General features: G+C 40.6%; 2 protein-coding genes across 4 annotated transcripts in view; one reads left to right on the top strand and one right to left on the bottom strand.

The window, feature by feature from the left end:
* Positions 1–8,616, bottom strand: part of EHBP1 (EH domain binding protein 1) — a 251,880-nt gene extending 243,264 nt beyond the window's left edge. For all 3 annotated transcript variants that reach the window (XM_088133990.1, XM_088133981.1, XM_088133985.1), the window contains exons 1-2: positions 8,317–8,616; positions 6,768–7,187 (exon numbers count right to left, since the gene is read on the bottom strand). In XM_088133990.1, coding sequence (XP_087990116.1) covers positions 6,768–6,871 — 104 coding nt within the window. In that variant the 5' untranslated portion in view covers positions 6,872–7,187; positions 8,317–8,616. The remainder of the gene's footprint in view (positions 1–6,767; positions 7,188–8,316) is intronic.
* Positions 8,617–8,792: 176 nt separating this feature from the next.
* The window catches only part of TMEM17 (transmembrane protein 17), a 50,976-nt gene continuing 41,493 nt past the window's right edge, over positions 8,793–18,275 (top strand). The window contains exon 1 of the mRNA XM_088134005.1: positions 8,793–8,942. The gene's annotated coding sequence lies outside the window, so the exon portion shown is untranslated. The remainder of the gene's footprint in view (positions 8,943–18,275) is intronic.

The raw sequence follows: 18,275 nt of genomic DNA, 5'->3' as shown, positions 1-18,275 counted from the left end.
CTACCTTCATTTCTTTTGCTCTAAAAATATCAGCTGCTTTTGATTTTTTGTTTTCATATTTGGAGACTTTTAGTGCACAAAACAGAGGTCTAATGTACTTATTTGGCAGGTTAACCCCTCAACTTCCCCCCCAAGGTGATTTTTTTTTTTTTTTGCTCCATTTGTGGTAATATCACCATTTCACCAATCATGTTTCCTGCAGTTCTCAGAGCCGCCACTGCCGCCGCCACCACCACCATCATCTGATTCCCACAGATGATTAAATAAACCAGACTATCCCCACCCCACCCCCTTTATGTTCTCCAGACATGCACAATAAAACTCTCAGGATTCCAAGCCAGTCCATATATCTGGAGAGCACCAAGCCTGGGGCAGGCTACTGAAAAAATCTTCTGTTAGCAACTACACTTTTCATTAAGCACGAGTATCACTGTTATTTTGCAGACATTCAACTCTTATTCAATACATCTGCATCTTAGCACAAATATGCATTTTATGCACAATAAACGTTTTATTACTGAGTCATCAGAACTGCCAAGGAAGTGGAAAGGAAGGTTTGGGGAAAAGGAGAAAAAAAAGGAAGACATAGTCATGAGTTTGGTATTCTATCCACAAACATTTCTGAAACAACAGTGAACTGAAAAATTGACTCATGATCAGTAAAAATGCACCTTATCAATTAATTTGAATGTTTTATGCAAGCAGTTTAGATCAAATGAATATTACAAATTGTAGCACAGGCACATGATCAGCCTATGACATTCTGCAGCTTGAGGCAAGGAACATTGCTTCTCATTACTCCATATGCCAAAGCAGTGGATTCCAACACCAATAATGGAACATCTTCAACATGACCAGAAGGCAGCAGGCTATTTTAAGGGATTCAGAAAAACTTCATGGTATATACAGCTATGGTTTCTTAACACCTCATTTGTCCCCACCTGACCCCAAGCATCTGTAACTTCAGGTTTCTTACTTTGCCTAATGAGAGGGCCAATCATGCAAACAAATATGTAAAAGGGTCTATTCACAGATCTCAATAGAATTTTAAAAATTAGGAGTTCATTTCAATTTAGGTGTATCGTTTGAAGCAGGGGAGAACAGTGGGAGTCGGCAGCTGTCCTCTTCTGCTAGAAGATAAACTGCAACCTCAGAAAAAAATGGACACAGAAAAAAGGAAGAAAGAGGTGAAAGAAACTACAGTAAAATTAGCAAGAACACAATGAGTCAAGATTAATATCCCCACAAAATTAACAGAAAACAGATATAAGAAGGATGTAGAAGCTGGTTGGAACAGAGTGGAAAATATTTTGTTTCAAAGTGCCAAAGAAGCATGTGGAGCTATGCTAATAGGAAATAAGAAAAAGGATTCTTGGTGGAATGATGAAGTGAAGGAGGCCATAGACAGGAAAAAGATGCATATAAGACAGATCTTGTACAATGTGAATGGAGAGAAAATATAGCTCCAAAAAAGGTAATCAAAAAAAGCAAGAATGGTTAACATCAAATGAGTGATTTTGGTGGAAATAAAACAATCTGGAAGTGGATGAAGAAGGCTAAATATGGAGCCTTGAAAACAGTGAAAAGGATTAAACATAAGTGGATAAAATTATTTAGGATGAAAACTACAAAATACCAGAAAGAGTGTTTTAGAGATCTGTAAGGGAACCTGTAAGGGAATGATAGTAATAGTTAAAGAGTAGAATTGACATTAATGTTACAAATGCTAATGACAAAGAAAAAAAAATGAAAAAGAAGTCATAAATGTTGTAAAAATGGTAAGGTTGCAATTGTAGATGGTGTGACTGGGGAACTATGGGTGTAGTTTGCTGATGGGAATGGTTGTTATTGTTGTTCCCTTGTGCGTAGGGAAAGGTAGGAAGCAGGAAAGCAAGGCAACAACCAAGGGTTTGCAAGTCTCACAGAACTGTTATTTAAACATGAACAGAATGTCTCCTACTTTCAAGGCCAGGAAAAGGATGGCCAAAAGGCCAGTTAACGTGAAAGGGCATGATGAAAATACTTGGAATTTAAACTCTGGGGCTGACATATGTATTGAGAGATAATCCTGTGATACCTGCGTTTAAGCTATTGGCAGCTCTTCTTAATATATGTGACTTCTTTTTTTCTGCAATAAAGCAACTTTCGTTGAGACTGAGAAGGTACTGCTGCAAAGTTACTGAATGTGGGGTTGAGTTTCTGGAGAAGAAAGATTTACTGGCAGGTCTGGGGTGAAATCTTACACTAGTACATCTCCATCTACCTCTCACATTTCCTCTTTGGGAAAGGCTAGGATTGAGAAATGCCCCTAGGACAAGCTACCAGCATCTTGCTGGGGTGGTATGCCTGTGAGGAGGAGGGGCAACTACTTGAGGTACGTAGGTTGAAGATGGGGAGGCCTCGTGGGTTGGAAAAACCCACTTCTAGCCTAAAAGTGACTCTCAAGAACTTTGAGGCAATACTATTCATAAGCTTCATGAAGAACCTGTAGGTTAAGCCTCAATGGGTTGGAAAAAGGAAAGTTAATATATTCCAGATTGTTATAAAATATATTTATATGTTGGGATAATAGCTGACAGCTGACATCCCATTTTAAAAAAAGCAAATAAAGATCACCATTCACCCTAGAACCAACAATTTCAGCTGTTTTTAATAGGTAAGCATTTTAGAAAACTCTGAAATGGAAGTGGAAAAGGAGGATAGAAAATTCCTCCCTTATGATAGGCAAGTCAAGCTTTGCCAACAGCTTATCTGCTTGGAGAGGAAAGACTATAAGAGAAGTAAAGCAGAGCAACAGCAGTGTTCCTATTAACTCCATACAGGCTATGATCACTGCAATATCTCTCAGGTTCTGCAACAATATTCAAAAGGGCAATTCAACACAAATGGGCATCTCTCTCAGGAATGAAGAGTGCATTTCATGCATGCATGTCAAAATTCAGGACATTTAGTATCGAGTTTCATTCCTGAGAGTGATGCCCCGTTTCTTTCCACTACCCTATCCGCACCAGCTATCCCTGTCTTCTGAACAAGCTCTTCTCAGAATCCAATTTTTCTCCCAAGAGTTCTTTAAGACTTTATTGTTGGCAGTGTTGACTTATGAAAGGCCTATTATTCCTCCAAAAAGGCATTGTATTGTTGGAATGTTAGAACACTAGCACATTACAATCAGAACATGTTAAACAGATATTTTTGGAATGAAAAGTATATTTACAATATTGACCAAGGGCTTACTTCCTAATCATTGCTCCAATTGTCACTTAAAGGAAAGTGTTATCGCTCACATTTTCTTGCAACGTAAACCAGGTTTGTTCCCTTTATAACACTAATTCAGGCAGTAGTTAAGTTAGGAAATCCAAGCTGTCCACTGATAGACCAAAATAAACACCAAAACATCAGAAGGAAAGAGGAGACTTTGTTGCCAAAATGTGGTCATGCACAGTTTAGCAGAGAATCATCATTTGTGGAGAGAAAGTGGTTACCATTTTGACTTTAATGCATATGAAACGTTTCGATTTTGTTTTAAGACTGCTTCTCCTTCTTACAGAGCTGAAGAAATTCAAGGCAGTGTTTAAGTTGGCAGCCCAATCCTACACAGAGCTAAGCACACCTAAAACCCTTGATATCAACGGGCCTAGATATCCAGGTAGGACCTAGGACAAGGCTGCACATTTTCTACAGGGGTAACAATAACGGCCCTAATGCAGCAGAAAATCCAACTCATATTTAATGTATATGCTAAAAAAGGACACTCACACAGATGGCTTTATTGCTCTTGGACAAGCGTTGCCACATCAAGACAGGTTTTGTTCTACCAAGTATAATGAGGATTTAACAATATAGGAAATGTGTATGTATGCTAAAATGGACTTCAATGGGGCCTGTCAGTCTCATAATTAACTTCAGACACATTATTTGCTACAGCCATAATGACACAGGCATGTGGGCTGAATCAGTGGACTGGGTTTGTAACAAAAAATTAGTATAATATCTGCATGGGTTTATTGAAGAAATGTAAGCAGTTGTGGATTCTAAACTGCTGTACTAAAAGTTTTACGATGCAAAATTCAATTCCCCAACTCTTTAATTGGATCTTAGGTACAACCATCTCTGGGAAAAACTTTTGAGGTAAGGATTGGCACTGAACTCTAAAATAAAGCAAGCTGCACCCTCCCCCCAAATATTTAAGCTAATAAGAGAAAAACGGGTAGTCCTCGACCTACAACCACAATTGGGAGCGGAATTTCTGTCACTAAGCGATGTGGTTGTAAAGTGAGATGTCACGTCACCGTATCGCTTAGCAACCACAATACCAGCAGTCCCAGTTGCCATCATTAACCAAGAATCATGGGTCATTAAGCGAGTACCAACACCAATTCAAGCCATTCCAGGCTTCGTCCCTCCCAGCCCCAAGCCCTCAGTAAGATAAGAGATTGTCTCCAACTCCCCCCACCTGCCTATCTCCCCCTCCCCGCCTTTTTCGCCACCCTGCACCCTGCCTTGTAAGGCGGCAAGCAACCACACAGCTCTGGGGCTGCTTCCCATGCCCTGGGAAACCACAGCCACCCTAGCCCAGCCCCAACCACAGTTGCTCTCGCCACCCTGCACTCCAAGACCGCTGCCACCCTGTGCTCTGCCGCTGTAGCTGACTGCTGCTGCTTTTTGCTCCTACTGATGACAAGGCATACCCAGTCTGGCTGCTGGGCTGGGCTGGGCTGGGCTGGGCTGGGCTGGGCTGGGCTGGGCTGGGGCCAGGCTTTGTGCTGCAAAAAAAAAGCCAAAAGGAGCTCCTGAGCCATGGCGCACCAAAAAGCCCCTTTGCAAAAAGCTCCTGGGTGGGGCTTTTTGGTGCACCACCGCTCAGGGGCTGCTTTTGGCTTTTTTTTTTTTTTTTTGGCACCACAGCTGGGTACACCTTGTCAGCAGCGGAAGCAAGAAGACAGCAGTGAAGATCAGCTGAGGCAGCAGAGCACAGGGCGGCAGGGGCCAAGGGAGCATAGATGGGGGGCAGATAGGCCAGTGGGGGGGGAGCTGAAGCACCCCTGCAATCAAAAATGTGGGTGGGCTGCCAAACGCCCAAATTGTGATCATGTGAATGCAGGAGCACTGCAACGGCTGTAACTTCAGGCACAGGTTATAAGTCCCTATGTTCAGCACTGTCGTAACTTCAAACAGTCGCTGAATGAATGGTCGTAAATCGAGGACTACCTGTATTTTCACTGAAATCAGTTTCTATAATGAACTGGCCAGCACCTTGTTTTGTACAGTAGAAGAAACTTCCTTTTCTCACAAAGCAGAAACTGGCTGTTTGAGAACACTTCTGAGAATTCATACTAAGATAACTTATTCAATTGGAAAAAGGTAGGAATTTTGTGGAAAAGAACATATATACACAGAATATGGCAAAAAGTAAGTTCTCTGTCATCCTTATGGTTAGCCTGACATTTTTACCATGGTTTAATACCTACAAAGTAACAAAGTTCACCTGTTGAATTCCTGGGAACTTGTTAAAGTGCAAAAGCTTTGGTAAGTAAACTCACTGAAGAATCAGTGTCAGCTGGGGTCTTGGATGAAGTTTTTTGTGAACTGCATTATGTAGGAAATTCATGGTCAACTCCTCATACCTTAAGTATGCGTAATAGTAAGGAGCTCTGTACTCACACCATACCCTAATCTGAGAAAATAAATTTGCCCATGATTATATGATAAAGTTAACTATGCATTTTCCCCAAACCAGGCCAGGCTACAAATAATTCAAACTCAGGACCACTATGAATGGATTCTATGGGGAGAAGGTTAGGTAAGCTATTAGTTTTTAGATCCAAACTACCCCATAAAAAGCAGGATAAAAATCTAATAATAATAATCTGTAACTCTGGAATAATAATACTGCAGAGTTGGTATAAATATAACATGATAATTCATGCAGAAGTATGTTGAACAATTTGAAGTGCCACAGAAATACAATAATTAAGTATCCTGCACATGAGGTAAGCTGTACAGCAAGAATCTGAAAACGAATCAACCCATCCCATTTCCCACACGATCTATTCTGAAGAAGGGTCAAAAATCTGCTAAACTGACAAGGCAGAAAAGAGTAGAGAACACAGATGTAAAGTTTGTCCAAGAGACTGATTTTTTTAAAAGACTGATTCAGCGACAAGATAGGCTTCTGCCTTTTTTTTCTGTGAAGAAAAGCAGAACACATATGCCTAGTATTTTGGAAAGCCCACTTGGCAAGAATGAAGCCAAGCATCTGAGACTAGGTTCACGCAGCTGATTACTCAGGACAGGCTAGCCAACTTAAACTATATTTCCTTGGGCGAGGGCTGCTGGAATCCTTGTCTGACTAAGCAAATAACTTAAGAGAATTCTCAAGGCCAAGTCTTGACTTTTCCTCTTCTCCTCTGGAATGGCAAAAGAATTATGTTTTGCCCAAAGTCAGAAGTACACTGAGTGTAATAAATTGCATTCTCAGCCTCTGGCAGATACCAGCTATCAAGTTGTGGGGCTGCCAAGACCCTGTTGTGGTAACTATTAAAACAAACAAACAAACAAAAAAAGCCCTACAGCTTTGCAAGAAAAATGCACAAAGCTAATGGGTACTTGATATGATGACTCTCTAGCAGCAATCCTAACAAAAGAGGAATAATTATTCTCCAATTGCCTATTGTCCCACTGGAGAGGAGATGCTATAATCATCAGCAGAAGAGGCAAGAGTGATGTTCAGGCATCAGCAGCTCATTTCAACTGAAGACGCTCCTTACCATTTCTTGGTGCACTCAACCATCAGTTCCTGATAAGAGGCCACAAACTGGAACTTGGATGCATGTTTCCCAACACGCTGCAGTCTTTTCCACACTGAAGCCATGATGCAGAAGAATCAGCGCACTTGAAGGCTCAACAGGAGTAGGAAGGCTCAAGCTGAGCAAGGCAGTAGAATTGTTTCTGCTAACAATGTACACAGAAGTCTAACAAAAATAACGGACAAGTAAGAGGCTGAAAAGATGCTCAGGATTCATGGTTTGGATATCCCTTTCCCAGGGTAAATCCCATCTTAAGTGAATGGTACATTATTGGCTGGGGGCATCATGATTCGGAACAAGGAAAGAAAGCAACTGTAGGAAAGTTCTCTTATGAAGTCGTCATTCCTCTTCGTAGGTTCCAGTGTGTTTCAGATTGTGAAACTAGAAAAGAAAACAGAATTGCGATTCTGCAAGCAACGTCTTATGTCTTATGCCCCGCCGTTCACACTGCAATCACGCCCCCTCCCTTCCCAAACCCCGAAAGAAGGAAAAATGCAGAAGCAATTTCAAGAATGTAAGCCACGAGTCAGTCTGGAAATGAACCAATCAGTTTTTCTATCATTACCCTCATCCTCCAAAACAGCATTATTCTCCCTCTCTCTCTCTCTCTCTCTCTCTCTCACACACAAATAGATGTTTGAAGGAGCAGGTCAGGACCACTCTCCAGCATCTCTGGGCAGCAGTGCTGGGTTAAGGCGCTGCCAGCAGAACACCCAGAGGGAGGTGTGAGAAGTTCTTTGTCTCCATGCTGATGACAAAAAGGTGTAACAGTTGTCTCCTCCCCAACCCCTCTTCCTAGGGGAATCTGTACCTAATGGAGAAAAAAGAGGGTGACGATGCTCTTGCAGTAAGTGCTTATATTGGGTGTGTGGTGCAAGAGGGTAGACGTAAGGGCAATTGCTGAGTTTCAGCTGCCTAGGAGAGTAATACCCTTTTCATCTGGTAGGGAACAATTCTTATTCCACAATACTTTCTTTCCAGCCAAGAACACAGGAGTCGGGGGGCGGGGAGGGGGCAGGAAGAGAAGAACAGTTTTTATTATTTTATTTTTGTGACTTTTGGCCTGAAGAAAGAGCAGGCAATAGGTGGAGAGAAGGGGGCAATGGCACCAGTGAAAGTGGGAAGGAGATGCACTGGAGGGGGCAGAGTTCTTCCTCCAAAGGTTCCTCTTGGCTGCGAGAGCATTCCCTCGCTCTTGCAAGAGACTTCGCCGTCATTGTTTCCGCCTGTCTGGCTTGCTCACCAACGCACAGACACCTTTTCCATTCTTCTTCCAGTGATCTGTTACTCATTCTCTGCCCCTCACGCTCAGCACTGCTCTGGGCTGGTTCAGAGCACCAAAGCCTTTTGATCTGGGGACGGAGGAGGAGGAGGAGGAGGAGGGGAGGGGAGAGCTGAGCGACACCAGACATACCCCCAAAATCTGAGAATCATTACGGGCAGAGACCAACAAGGTAAAATAACCAAGCAGCCATTCAGACGTCTCGCCGCCGCCTTTTCTCGCTCTTACCTTCCTCCGGCTCCACGCACATTTAATCCTAGTGAGGCTGGATCTGCTGCTGTCACACACGCCATCCAATACTAGCGCTGCCCACTACAGCTGCAGCAGCTGCAGATCCATTCCAGTTATCCGGGGAGCAACACCGCAGATCCGGGAGCCTCAGCCCAAGCCCAAGGCTCCCTCCTCAAGCCTCGAGCAGAAGGCGGTGGCAGCGCCACTGATCGTCCGAAGGACCCAGCACCAATTCGCATTCCACAGTCGCTACCTTCCTGCAGCCAGAGGTGCGCGCCTCACAGCAACTTCGCCCAGCGGCGCAACCGAACACACAGCTCGGAGCATGCCATTGGCAAGGAACTGGAGTCCACCCCGAGTGAGCGCGCCCATTGGCCGGAGGGTTGTGTCAATCATTCCACCAGGCAGGAACGGAGCGGGCGGGGGAACCCAAGCCCTCCTTGCAGCAGGGGTGGGATGAAAAGCGAGGAAAATAAACGATGGGCTCGTTCGCCTTGCCTCAGAGCTGTTTTTCTATTGGCTTTCAGGATTCTGAAGAGGCGGGTTGTTTATACCGAACCGAGTCATAATTGGGCAAGAAGAGCATCCGTTTGAGGAAAGTTGCAAGCTTTTGGATCGGGGAAGTAAGTAATTGCGGCTGGTGGAGCGTTCGAAAGGGAGACCTGTTTGTCCTCCGCCTCGGCAAGGCTTACGCTTCGAGGCTGACCTACGTGGCCGTAGTTTGGACCCTCTTAGTGGATCACCCCCTAGGCACATACTAACAGCCTTTATAAATGTTTAAAAATCTGTGGCTGGGAGTACGGTTGAGGTTATTTAAACAGGAGTTCCTCCAGTTTAAGTTGCAAAACGTCCAAAATAACTGCAGCTGCAGATTAGCAAACCGGTTTAGGAGAACGCACCCCGGAGTTACGGGGGCACATTTTGGGAGCATATGCGTTTTAAAAAGAATACATAAAGTAAGCTGACTTTAACTGAGGACTTCTGGTTGGTAGTATGTGTCTACGTACAAAAAAAACTCACTTTATTATCAGTGCAGCTCTAATCTTTCTCATGCCTTGAGCAAGTAAGTTAAAAGAAAGACATTGATTTCTAGCTTACCTTTCCTCTTCCCTAAAATGAGAGGGAGATCTGTAACAAGACTGCTCCTCTTCAGGCGCCAGCAAGCCATGCCACCTTCTAAAACTCTCCAGTCTATCAGCTCCTCGTCCTGTTTTCTTTTTCTCCGATCCAATTGTCAGTTGCACTCTGGAACCAGCGAGGCTGCTTGGTTTTCACTGGCCCCATTAAGATTCCCTCTCCTTGAATACCCTTTTTAGTACTTCAAGTCTTGATATTCCTCCAAGCAGGTCTGCACCACCACTGAACGAACAAAAGGTCTAGATTAGAAAGTGTGGTCCCCAACACTAGAAAAGTGTAATATGTGTATGTGGTATTATTAAACCGATAAGTGGGATGCCATTAATTAGAGTATTTGTTCTTTGTTCCTAAATATACCCCTGCAAAAAAGCAAGTAGGACAAGTCTTAGTTTAGATAGCAACCCTAAATCACTGAAAGAGAAAGATTCTGTTAAAGAACTTTAGATCTGGGACAGCAGAGACATAAGATTCTTCTTTTACTGCATGTATATCTTTAGCCATGTTGTTTTTGTATTCCACACACAGACATCCCTCCTTTCTACGCAAAGGATTCAGTAGCTGTTCAGCAACTTGTGTTTCAAAACATCATTATTTATTAATATTTTCCATTTCGTTCTTTGCTTTTAGGTTCATATTACACTCAGCTAAAGACAATACAGTAAAAGCATATAGTTTCTCATCTAGGTGTGGAGAAAAATTAGTTACAAATTAAACCGTGACTTCATTGTTGTGGTTTTATTTTTAAAGTATTGCTTAGTGATTGGGCAAACTTTACTATATGCCCATGGCTTCTCATAACCCTGGAAAAATTAAAGGCCTTGAAAACCCCCATCATATATGAATGTTTTCTTAGAAATATGCAGCTACTGGACACTTCTGCCCACCCACATCTCTTTTACTGTTAGCAAATAGCACGTATTCTTTGCTGCTTTATCTGAACCAATACTGTTCACTTTCCGTTTAGAACCAGCTGAGAAATAACATTTATCACATAGCAGAAGTCTATGTACTGAGTTTCAGGTTGGAAATACTGACAGTTGAACTGATCTCTTTCAATTTTCCAAGCAATGGCAGAAGTTGACAAAAGAAATAGTAGCTATTGGGCATTTTGATTTTCATGCTGAGTCACATCATTGGCCTTCTCTCCACATTCCTTAACATCAGTTGACTGAGGTGGTTTCAAGCGGCAAATCTCGGTATAAAAATCTAGATAACCATTAGATGGAAGTTCTCTGTATCTTTATTGTATTGTATTGCCTAGACTAACCCCACTGAAAATGGCAAGGATTAAACTTGAAACATTCTGCAACCAAAGAAAAGGTTCCTGATGAGGCGACTTCTCATGGAATGGACTAGCAGAACAGGTTCCCTCAGAATGAGTTCACTGACTCCTTCAAATTTGCAATTTTAATTGAAACTGTGACCCCCTAACCCTTTTTGCTTCTGGAAATGCAAAATAAAATCTACAAGGAACCTTGAAATCTGCTCTAAATAGGAAAGTTTTAGCCAACAAGTGAAATCCATAGGGGTGACTGACTTAGTATTGTATTCTGAATCAAGCTACTTAATTATATTTTATTCATTAAATATATCCAACATCAAGTCCAGACATGATCAATCCTAACAATTACAGTAGTATCAAAAAAAAGAAAAAAAAGAGGGAATTTGTCAAATGTACATTTGTTAAGAATTATTTATTAATAATTATCAGGAACTGTTACCAGTTACAGCATTCTGCTGATAGAATGGCATTTTCCCAAGGAACAGATTTCTCCTTCACTCTATTGTGCATGGCCTAAATCAGGACTGAGAAATCCCACTGCATAGAAGCCTGCATGCAAAGCATTGGATATTGCCCAGTATAGCTGTAGCAGGAACTAATTTTCAAGCAATTCTGAAGCTACAAAGCTAGCAACAGCAATAAAAGTGCATTCCAGTTTTGGCTAATGACCACAGCAGGATAAATGAAGGTATCTCAGCTAATGTCTCAATAAAGTGGGATTCCTTTGGCCCTTAGGATCTGTCAAAGCATGGAGCTTAAATACTTTTTTTCTTTAGGTTTGCATTCAACTGTCAGGATCAAACAAACTTCAAGGAATTATACATAACAAAATATTTAGATTTTATTATGCATATTTTGCTTTGTTGCTATTCATCCCAGTGTTTAAGACAGAGGGGAATAGAAATTGAAGTGTGTAATAACAATTACTTAAAGATTAAAAAATAGTCAAACCATTTAAATATTCCTTTTTTCAAATATTATATATACAGTTCATTATTTGAAACAAGTTCTTACCTGATTTATTCATTTATTCAATGTTCATTTGCACTGTTGATGTTGAACGTTGGGGTGCATTTGGATGCAGGTTTTGTTAATTTGTAGAATCTGGGGCAATGTATTTTTATATTGTCATGTTAATGTTATTCATGCAAGAGTTAATAGCAGCATTTTAAAATGTTTTTGTAGCTACAAAACACAAGCAGGCATACAAGAACAAAAAGAATCCCAAAACAATACACCAATTGCCTTTTACTATGCTTATGTCTCCCAAAAAATTAAACCCTGTTGAACTTCCTTAGTATGTGGGTTGGTAGTCCATATGACTGCTACCTGCTACTTAAGCTACAGGAAACTGGCAAAGGAACTTTTTTTAAGAAATGGAAAGTTTTAAAAAAAAAATCCTTATAACAAACAACAGAAGTTGTTGTTTCCTATGTTTTTAAATGTTTTTTTGTTTCCCAAAGTAGGCTATTTTTTTTCCCCTGAACTTTGGGTGGCAGCTAAGGGTCAGCATGAACTACCACCCTACTTATTTGTGTGGCTACATGGTTAAAGAAAGCAAGGGAACAACAGCTTGTTTAAAATCCCCAGTTTTGTACAGCAAAAATAGGAACTGCACCAACAGAATTCTCTGGTGTAGCAACTTTTATCACCACCACCACCAATTGCTCTTGTTCCAACTCTACCATCATTAACAGCCTGCATTACTTCTAGGGCTGGCTAATAAGAACTTCACTCATTGGGCATTTTTTCTACTTGGCCCTAGGGCCTTTAAAGGGTTAGATGGAATATTTAGCTTAGACCTAGAACAGTTAGCAGAGCTGAAGGGGAAAATACAAAAATGGGGTCACCTTCGGGGAAAACCACTTTGAGATGGAATGAGGAGGGCTATATTATAATTGGTGCTCCTGTTTAGTTTATATGCCTGGGAAGGACTCCATTAGGATAATTATAGGTAAAGGAAGGTGTGATATTAGGGAAGTAATCTGTCTGGTAAGAAGAGTCTTGGGCCCATCTTCCTGCCAGATTATTCCCTCACCCAAATAAATTATGGTAGTCAAACTGGCTTAACCTCTAGCCTATGGGTTCTATTGCTAAATGACAATGAATAATAGGGCAATGAATAATAAGGTCTCTCCTATACCTGATTTGACAGATTATTAAAAGATCTGGGAGAATGTCATTGCTTGGCACCAAAACATTCACAAAGATGGCATCAGGCATAGCTCACTGGGAACAAAGTCCTTTCCAAAGTCAGGGAGGCTATCTCTGAGTAACCACTTACCACACCTCACTGATGGTGAGGTGGCAGGGCAACCAGAGCATGCCCTCCAAAAATGATTTTAGTGCAGGGATAATCCAGAGGGACAATCATTTACTCAAAGGTGCTTCATGGCTGGGGATTTGAGCATAGTTCTTGGAAAGTCCTATTCAAGCATTATTTTATCCAGAACACTCTACATGTAAATGATTGAAATAAGCCTCCCATCCTTTGCCAACATTACTTTCATGCGGACATCGCAGACATGTGTACAGCTGTGTAAACATCAGCTTTCCCCCCTACTGCCAGTTCTGATTAATGCAGGACTGCCTGCAGGGAGCTCATGTCATTGGAGTGATATCAGTGGGAGGTGGGATTTGACCAGAACACTCACATGGTGAACATTCCATATTGAACTATACCATAATTGTTTCTTTGCTGTACTGGTGTCCATTAAACAACTCCAGATTTTTTACATCAGTGCTATATGACATAAAACTGTAGAACGGTTTTATTTCTACTGTACTGTTTTACTAGTCATCACTAATATATCTCTTATCTTCCTGAATGCATAAAGGAATGGATAAGTTAAGCAGTACTGAATTTTCTATCATGTGGCTTCACTTCCACTGATGGGACATAATTATGGAAGCCTCAACAGGACCAATTTAGCCATTTTTTCCCTGTTCAAACATGCCTTCTTGAAGGTACGGGGTTATTAGAAGTGCACAGTTATGTATATTTGCTTTAAAAATAATTAAACTGTACAAATGGGGCCTTCAACAAAATATCCTCTGCAGAGTTCCAGCCAACCATACGGTCTTATAGGATAAGCTACCCCATCTTCCTTTTAAGTTCTGTTTTGTTCTATTTTGCTTTATTAAACAAATCAAATCAAAACCTCAGCAACCAGCATTCTGGATCCATTTTTGTTCAGCTCTGATTGTGATATTAACAGAACTTCTGCTTTTTGGGGGGAGGGAGATAGAGGAGTGGGATTCTTCTGCAAACTTAAAACTTCCCCAAATCTGCTGTTACCTCCCTCCTGTGCTTAGATAGTAAACTGTGAGCAATGAGTTCGTTTTTAGTACATTAAAAAAAATACTTCAAAAGGAGAACAAACAGGCTTTATCATAAGAATTTATGTTAAGGCCCACCATTTGCTTAGTTTAAAGCCAGCTGGACCTCCAAATTGTTTTGTTTGTTTCAGTTGTTCAATATTCCCTTTCCTTGTTAATCTTTTTTTTTTCCCCAGAAGAAAACAAACCTGGAGTTTTCCAATATTCTGGATATTGCATTTCAGTACCCTTCCTGTGTGGTCTTACCAGACTTTTATTTTCAGCACTATTATGATCTCCTATTACAATCTGTAGCACAAATCAGTTTAAGAATTATGCTTTCCTTTAGTAAATGGTTGAAATTAGCGGTAACTCGATTTTGACTGCCTTTCAAGAAGAAGGACTTACTTGTTTGATTAAAGAAAACGAAACAAAAGAAACAAACAAAAACAACCCACCCCCAAAGCGGCCTTTCCCAACGTGGCAGTTTCAGGATGTTTCGGAACTCTGACACACAATCTCCAGCATTTGAGGAGACAGCTTGGGAAGGACTGAGCCAACGTTTCAGAGTTCCAGCGCTCTTCATGTAGGTTTATGTTTCTTTTTATGATGTGATCTGGCCTTTAGAAAGGTTTGATAAGTCAAAAACCTAGCCTTAAAAAGGAGGAAAATCAGGTACTCCTTTTTCTTTCTTGTTCTTCCTGCCTGCACTTTGGGAGGCGTTCACAAATGTAGCAGCTAGGAAGAAAGCACGGAATCTTCCTCAAATAGCAACCATGCTTATTTATTACACGTGTACTTAACCCCATAAACTCAGTCTCCGTAAGAATCGTTTAGCCTATAGAATGGGAAAACTGTTCATATGATGACTTGTTGAGAGGTAGGGCAAGGGCAAAATTATTCTCCTGAGTCTCCCATCACTGTATGATACTGCTAACGCAGAAGCCTTTCTAGGCCATATTAAAGGGTTGGGAATAGTTGTACAGAATACCTTCAGCTCATTTCTGACAGGACCCAGAAGGTGGTGACAGTATGAAACCATACTGTTCAACATCAACCTCAAGCCACTGGAGATTTGGCTGCGGATCATCATTACATGGATAATACTCCACTGTATCTTTCATTTTCATCTCAGCTCAAGGATGTGGTAAAGGCACTACTGCTCACTGTCTGGTACCCATGAGAGACTGAATGGGCTAAACAAACTTTTAATCCTGATTAAATGGAGTTATTCTTGAATAAATGTGCTATCTGTCTCAGGTTTAGGTGTGCTACCTGTCTTGGAGAGATTGCACTCTTCTAAAATATCAGATTCATGGTTTGGTGATCGTCCTTGCTGAGGCCTGTTTACTAAATGCGCAAGTAATATTATTGGGAAAGAATGCCTTTTCACAATTGCTGGTGGCTTGCCATCATTCCTGACAAAGACAGATCTTGCAATATGCATTTGAGCCCTAGATACATTCAGATTGCATGACTATAATATGCTCAGAATGGGCTTGCCCTTAAATTTGTCTAGAAATTGCAATTTGTAGAAAATGGAGTGGATACTTTAATGTTGGATTTAACTGAGTTGCTTCTGATTTGTTTCTTGACTGAATTCAAGATATGTTTGTTAACCTTCGGAAAAAGGCTTGTGTACTAGATGTCTTCTCCCCACATAGTTCAGCTGTAACTTGAGGGCTACTTCACATCCACCAGCCTTATGATACTAGATGGAAATCATAAGATTTAGAACCTTCTGTTTGGCTGCACCCAATTTCTGAAATGTTCTGCCAAGAGAGATCCAGAGTTCACTGAAGCCACACCAAAGGGCTCAGTCCCTTGATCCCCACCTAATGTTTTTCCTTCCATTCCATCAGCCCAAGTCAAGGAATTTTGGGATCTGGCCAATAAAAACCTGTTCTTTAAAAGGGCATTTGGTTAAAAGTTTTAACAATCTGCAAACTTTATTTTAGCCTTGATTACTTCTTATGAAATCATATTGTTTATTATTAGGGCTACCATAGCTCAGCTGTAAGACTTCTTTTCTGTAACTCAAGAGATAGGTCAATTCTAGCTCTTGGCCACTATCTCGTGGCCATCCAGATTTTTGCAGCAAAGATACGGTAGCCCGATTATTAAATTGGATTTTTCAAACTGATGCACAAGAAAGAGGCTGAAAATTACTGGTGATTTACTTGTTTGATTCCTTTTATGTAAGTAGGTGCAATATAAACTTTCAGAATAAATACAATACATTCTCAGTTTCATGGCATTAAGCCCCCGTGTATTCACTGGAATTAAGCTCTAGTAAAAATACATAGGACAGAGCTGGAATAACATTGCTTTAGTTCATTTGTTGAAAGGAAAAAAGGGAAATCTCTGTGATTTGTATCCTCCATAGGATTCATGAGCAAGTCCCTGGAGGAACACAATAAACATAAATAGGTCTTTGGAACCATAACAGTTCTATTCACAAAGAATATGTGATTACTTCTACTAAAGAAAGATTGGCTCAGGACACCAAATAGGTGTTTGGTTGGAAGAAACCAAGTTGCTCATTCTAAAATTCAATAGAATTAACTTCACCATACTACAAAATATTGTTAATATAATGGAAATTTTAAGAATGCTGCACAGCGAAATGCAAAGCAATTATTACAGAGGGAGTGATATTGCTCCATAACAAAAATAAACATTTATAATAATAAGAGATTAATGAATATTAATTTAATTATATGGGGGACGCGGTGGCGCAGCGGCTTAATGATGCTGAAAGTTGCCGGCCAGAAATGGTCGACGCTTCAGCGGTTCGAGTCCAGCCTTCGCGTTAAACAGGGTGAGCTCCTGTTTCCTCCCCAGTTCCTGTCAACCCAACAGGTCGAAAACTCACGTGAGTAGACAAATGGGTACCCTCACTCTGGTGGGAGGAAAAATGCTGGCGGCGCCTTGCAAAAAGGAGTTGGGAGCAGTTGCCAGTAAGCGCGAAAAACTGTGTGCGCCCGAAAAGGGCGCGAAGCAACGGAAACCCGGCCTCCTGCGCACGCCAGCTGGGCTCTGCTCTAGGAAGGAGGCTCTGGCAAACCACTTCCGAAAAACAATTGCCTTGAAAACTGCAAGGACTCGTCCAAGCAGTCACTGCAGGGTCAGCAATGACTGAGCGCAGACAACAACAACAAAAAAATTAATTATGAGAACTGGCAAATGCCAATTCTACTATTTTACAATAATTATTCTAGGTTTTTTGATGCATTTATCACTATGGCATAAAGATTCTTGCAATTTGAAAATTAAAGTGAATTACAAGCATTGAGCTAGCACGTTAAGTTTTATATAGTCATTTGTTTAAACAGTTTAACACACAATAAATGTTGGAAGAACAATAAATACAGCTGTTCTTCAGAGCTGGTGAAACATGTAGCAAATGTACCAATTTATGTTTATAATATAAACATGTTTTTGTTAAATAACACTTTGTAAACTCAGATAAAATTTCCAAAAGACCAGATGCTGTTTTCCAGACATTAATTTTACAAGTATTTCTAAAAATCTAATAATAAAGGTGAAGCCTTGAAATTATAGCTTTTATGGGTGATGTAAACTCAGTTCTGTGCTGATCCAACCTGGCAGGTAGAAGTCCAATTGAGCCAAATGCTCCAGGCATCCCCAACTTATGGGAATATCCAATTGATAAGCTGAAGAACAACTCTACTATTACTCTGACATGGTATATTGCTGTGCACAGCTGGAGGAGCGCAGTATTTCAGTGATACCTGAAACATCACAGGACAAACTATTCTTAAATACAGCACATGTATAAGGAAGGCAATGTATCTACATAAACGGCAAAGGGTTGGAAATTCATACATTGTACTCTATTACAGTAAAGACACGTGAATATATTTTACATGTTACATCATGAATGTAAATCAATTAAAGTACCTTTTATTTCTATAAAATTATACCTATGTATTTCTGATACATCTCACATAGATAGTTTTTAAATTATCAACAATAAAGTAGTAAAATTCATTTAAATTTCAAAATAGTCTCTAAAAGTTAGTTAGTTCTTCAGATAATGGGATTTAGATTTGGCATTTTAATAGTGACTTAAAACGCTGAGTTATATCTGTTATGAATAGATAAAGATTTTTGAAAGTGTTATAGATCATATAATACGGTAGTGTTTTACCTATTATTATGAAAACTCTCTACAATATTTATTACTCCATTACGC

Source organism: Python bivittatus, unplaced genomic scaffold (genome assembly GCF_059951505.1).
Source record: "Python bivittatus isolate LINGU-HERP-01145 unplaced genomic scaffold, Pbiv_v1 ctg000020_np1212, whole genome shotgun sequence".
Classification (NCBI taxonomy): Eukaryota; Metazoa; Chordata; class Lepidosauria; order Squamata; family Pythonidae; genus Python; species Python bivittatus.
Note: the sequence above shows the minus strand (reverse complement) of the source record. Positions and strands in the feature narration are given on the sequence as shown.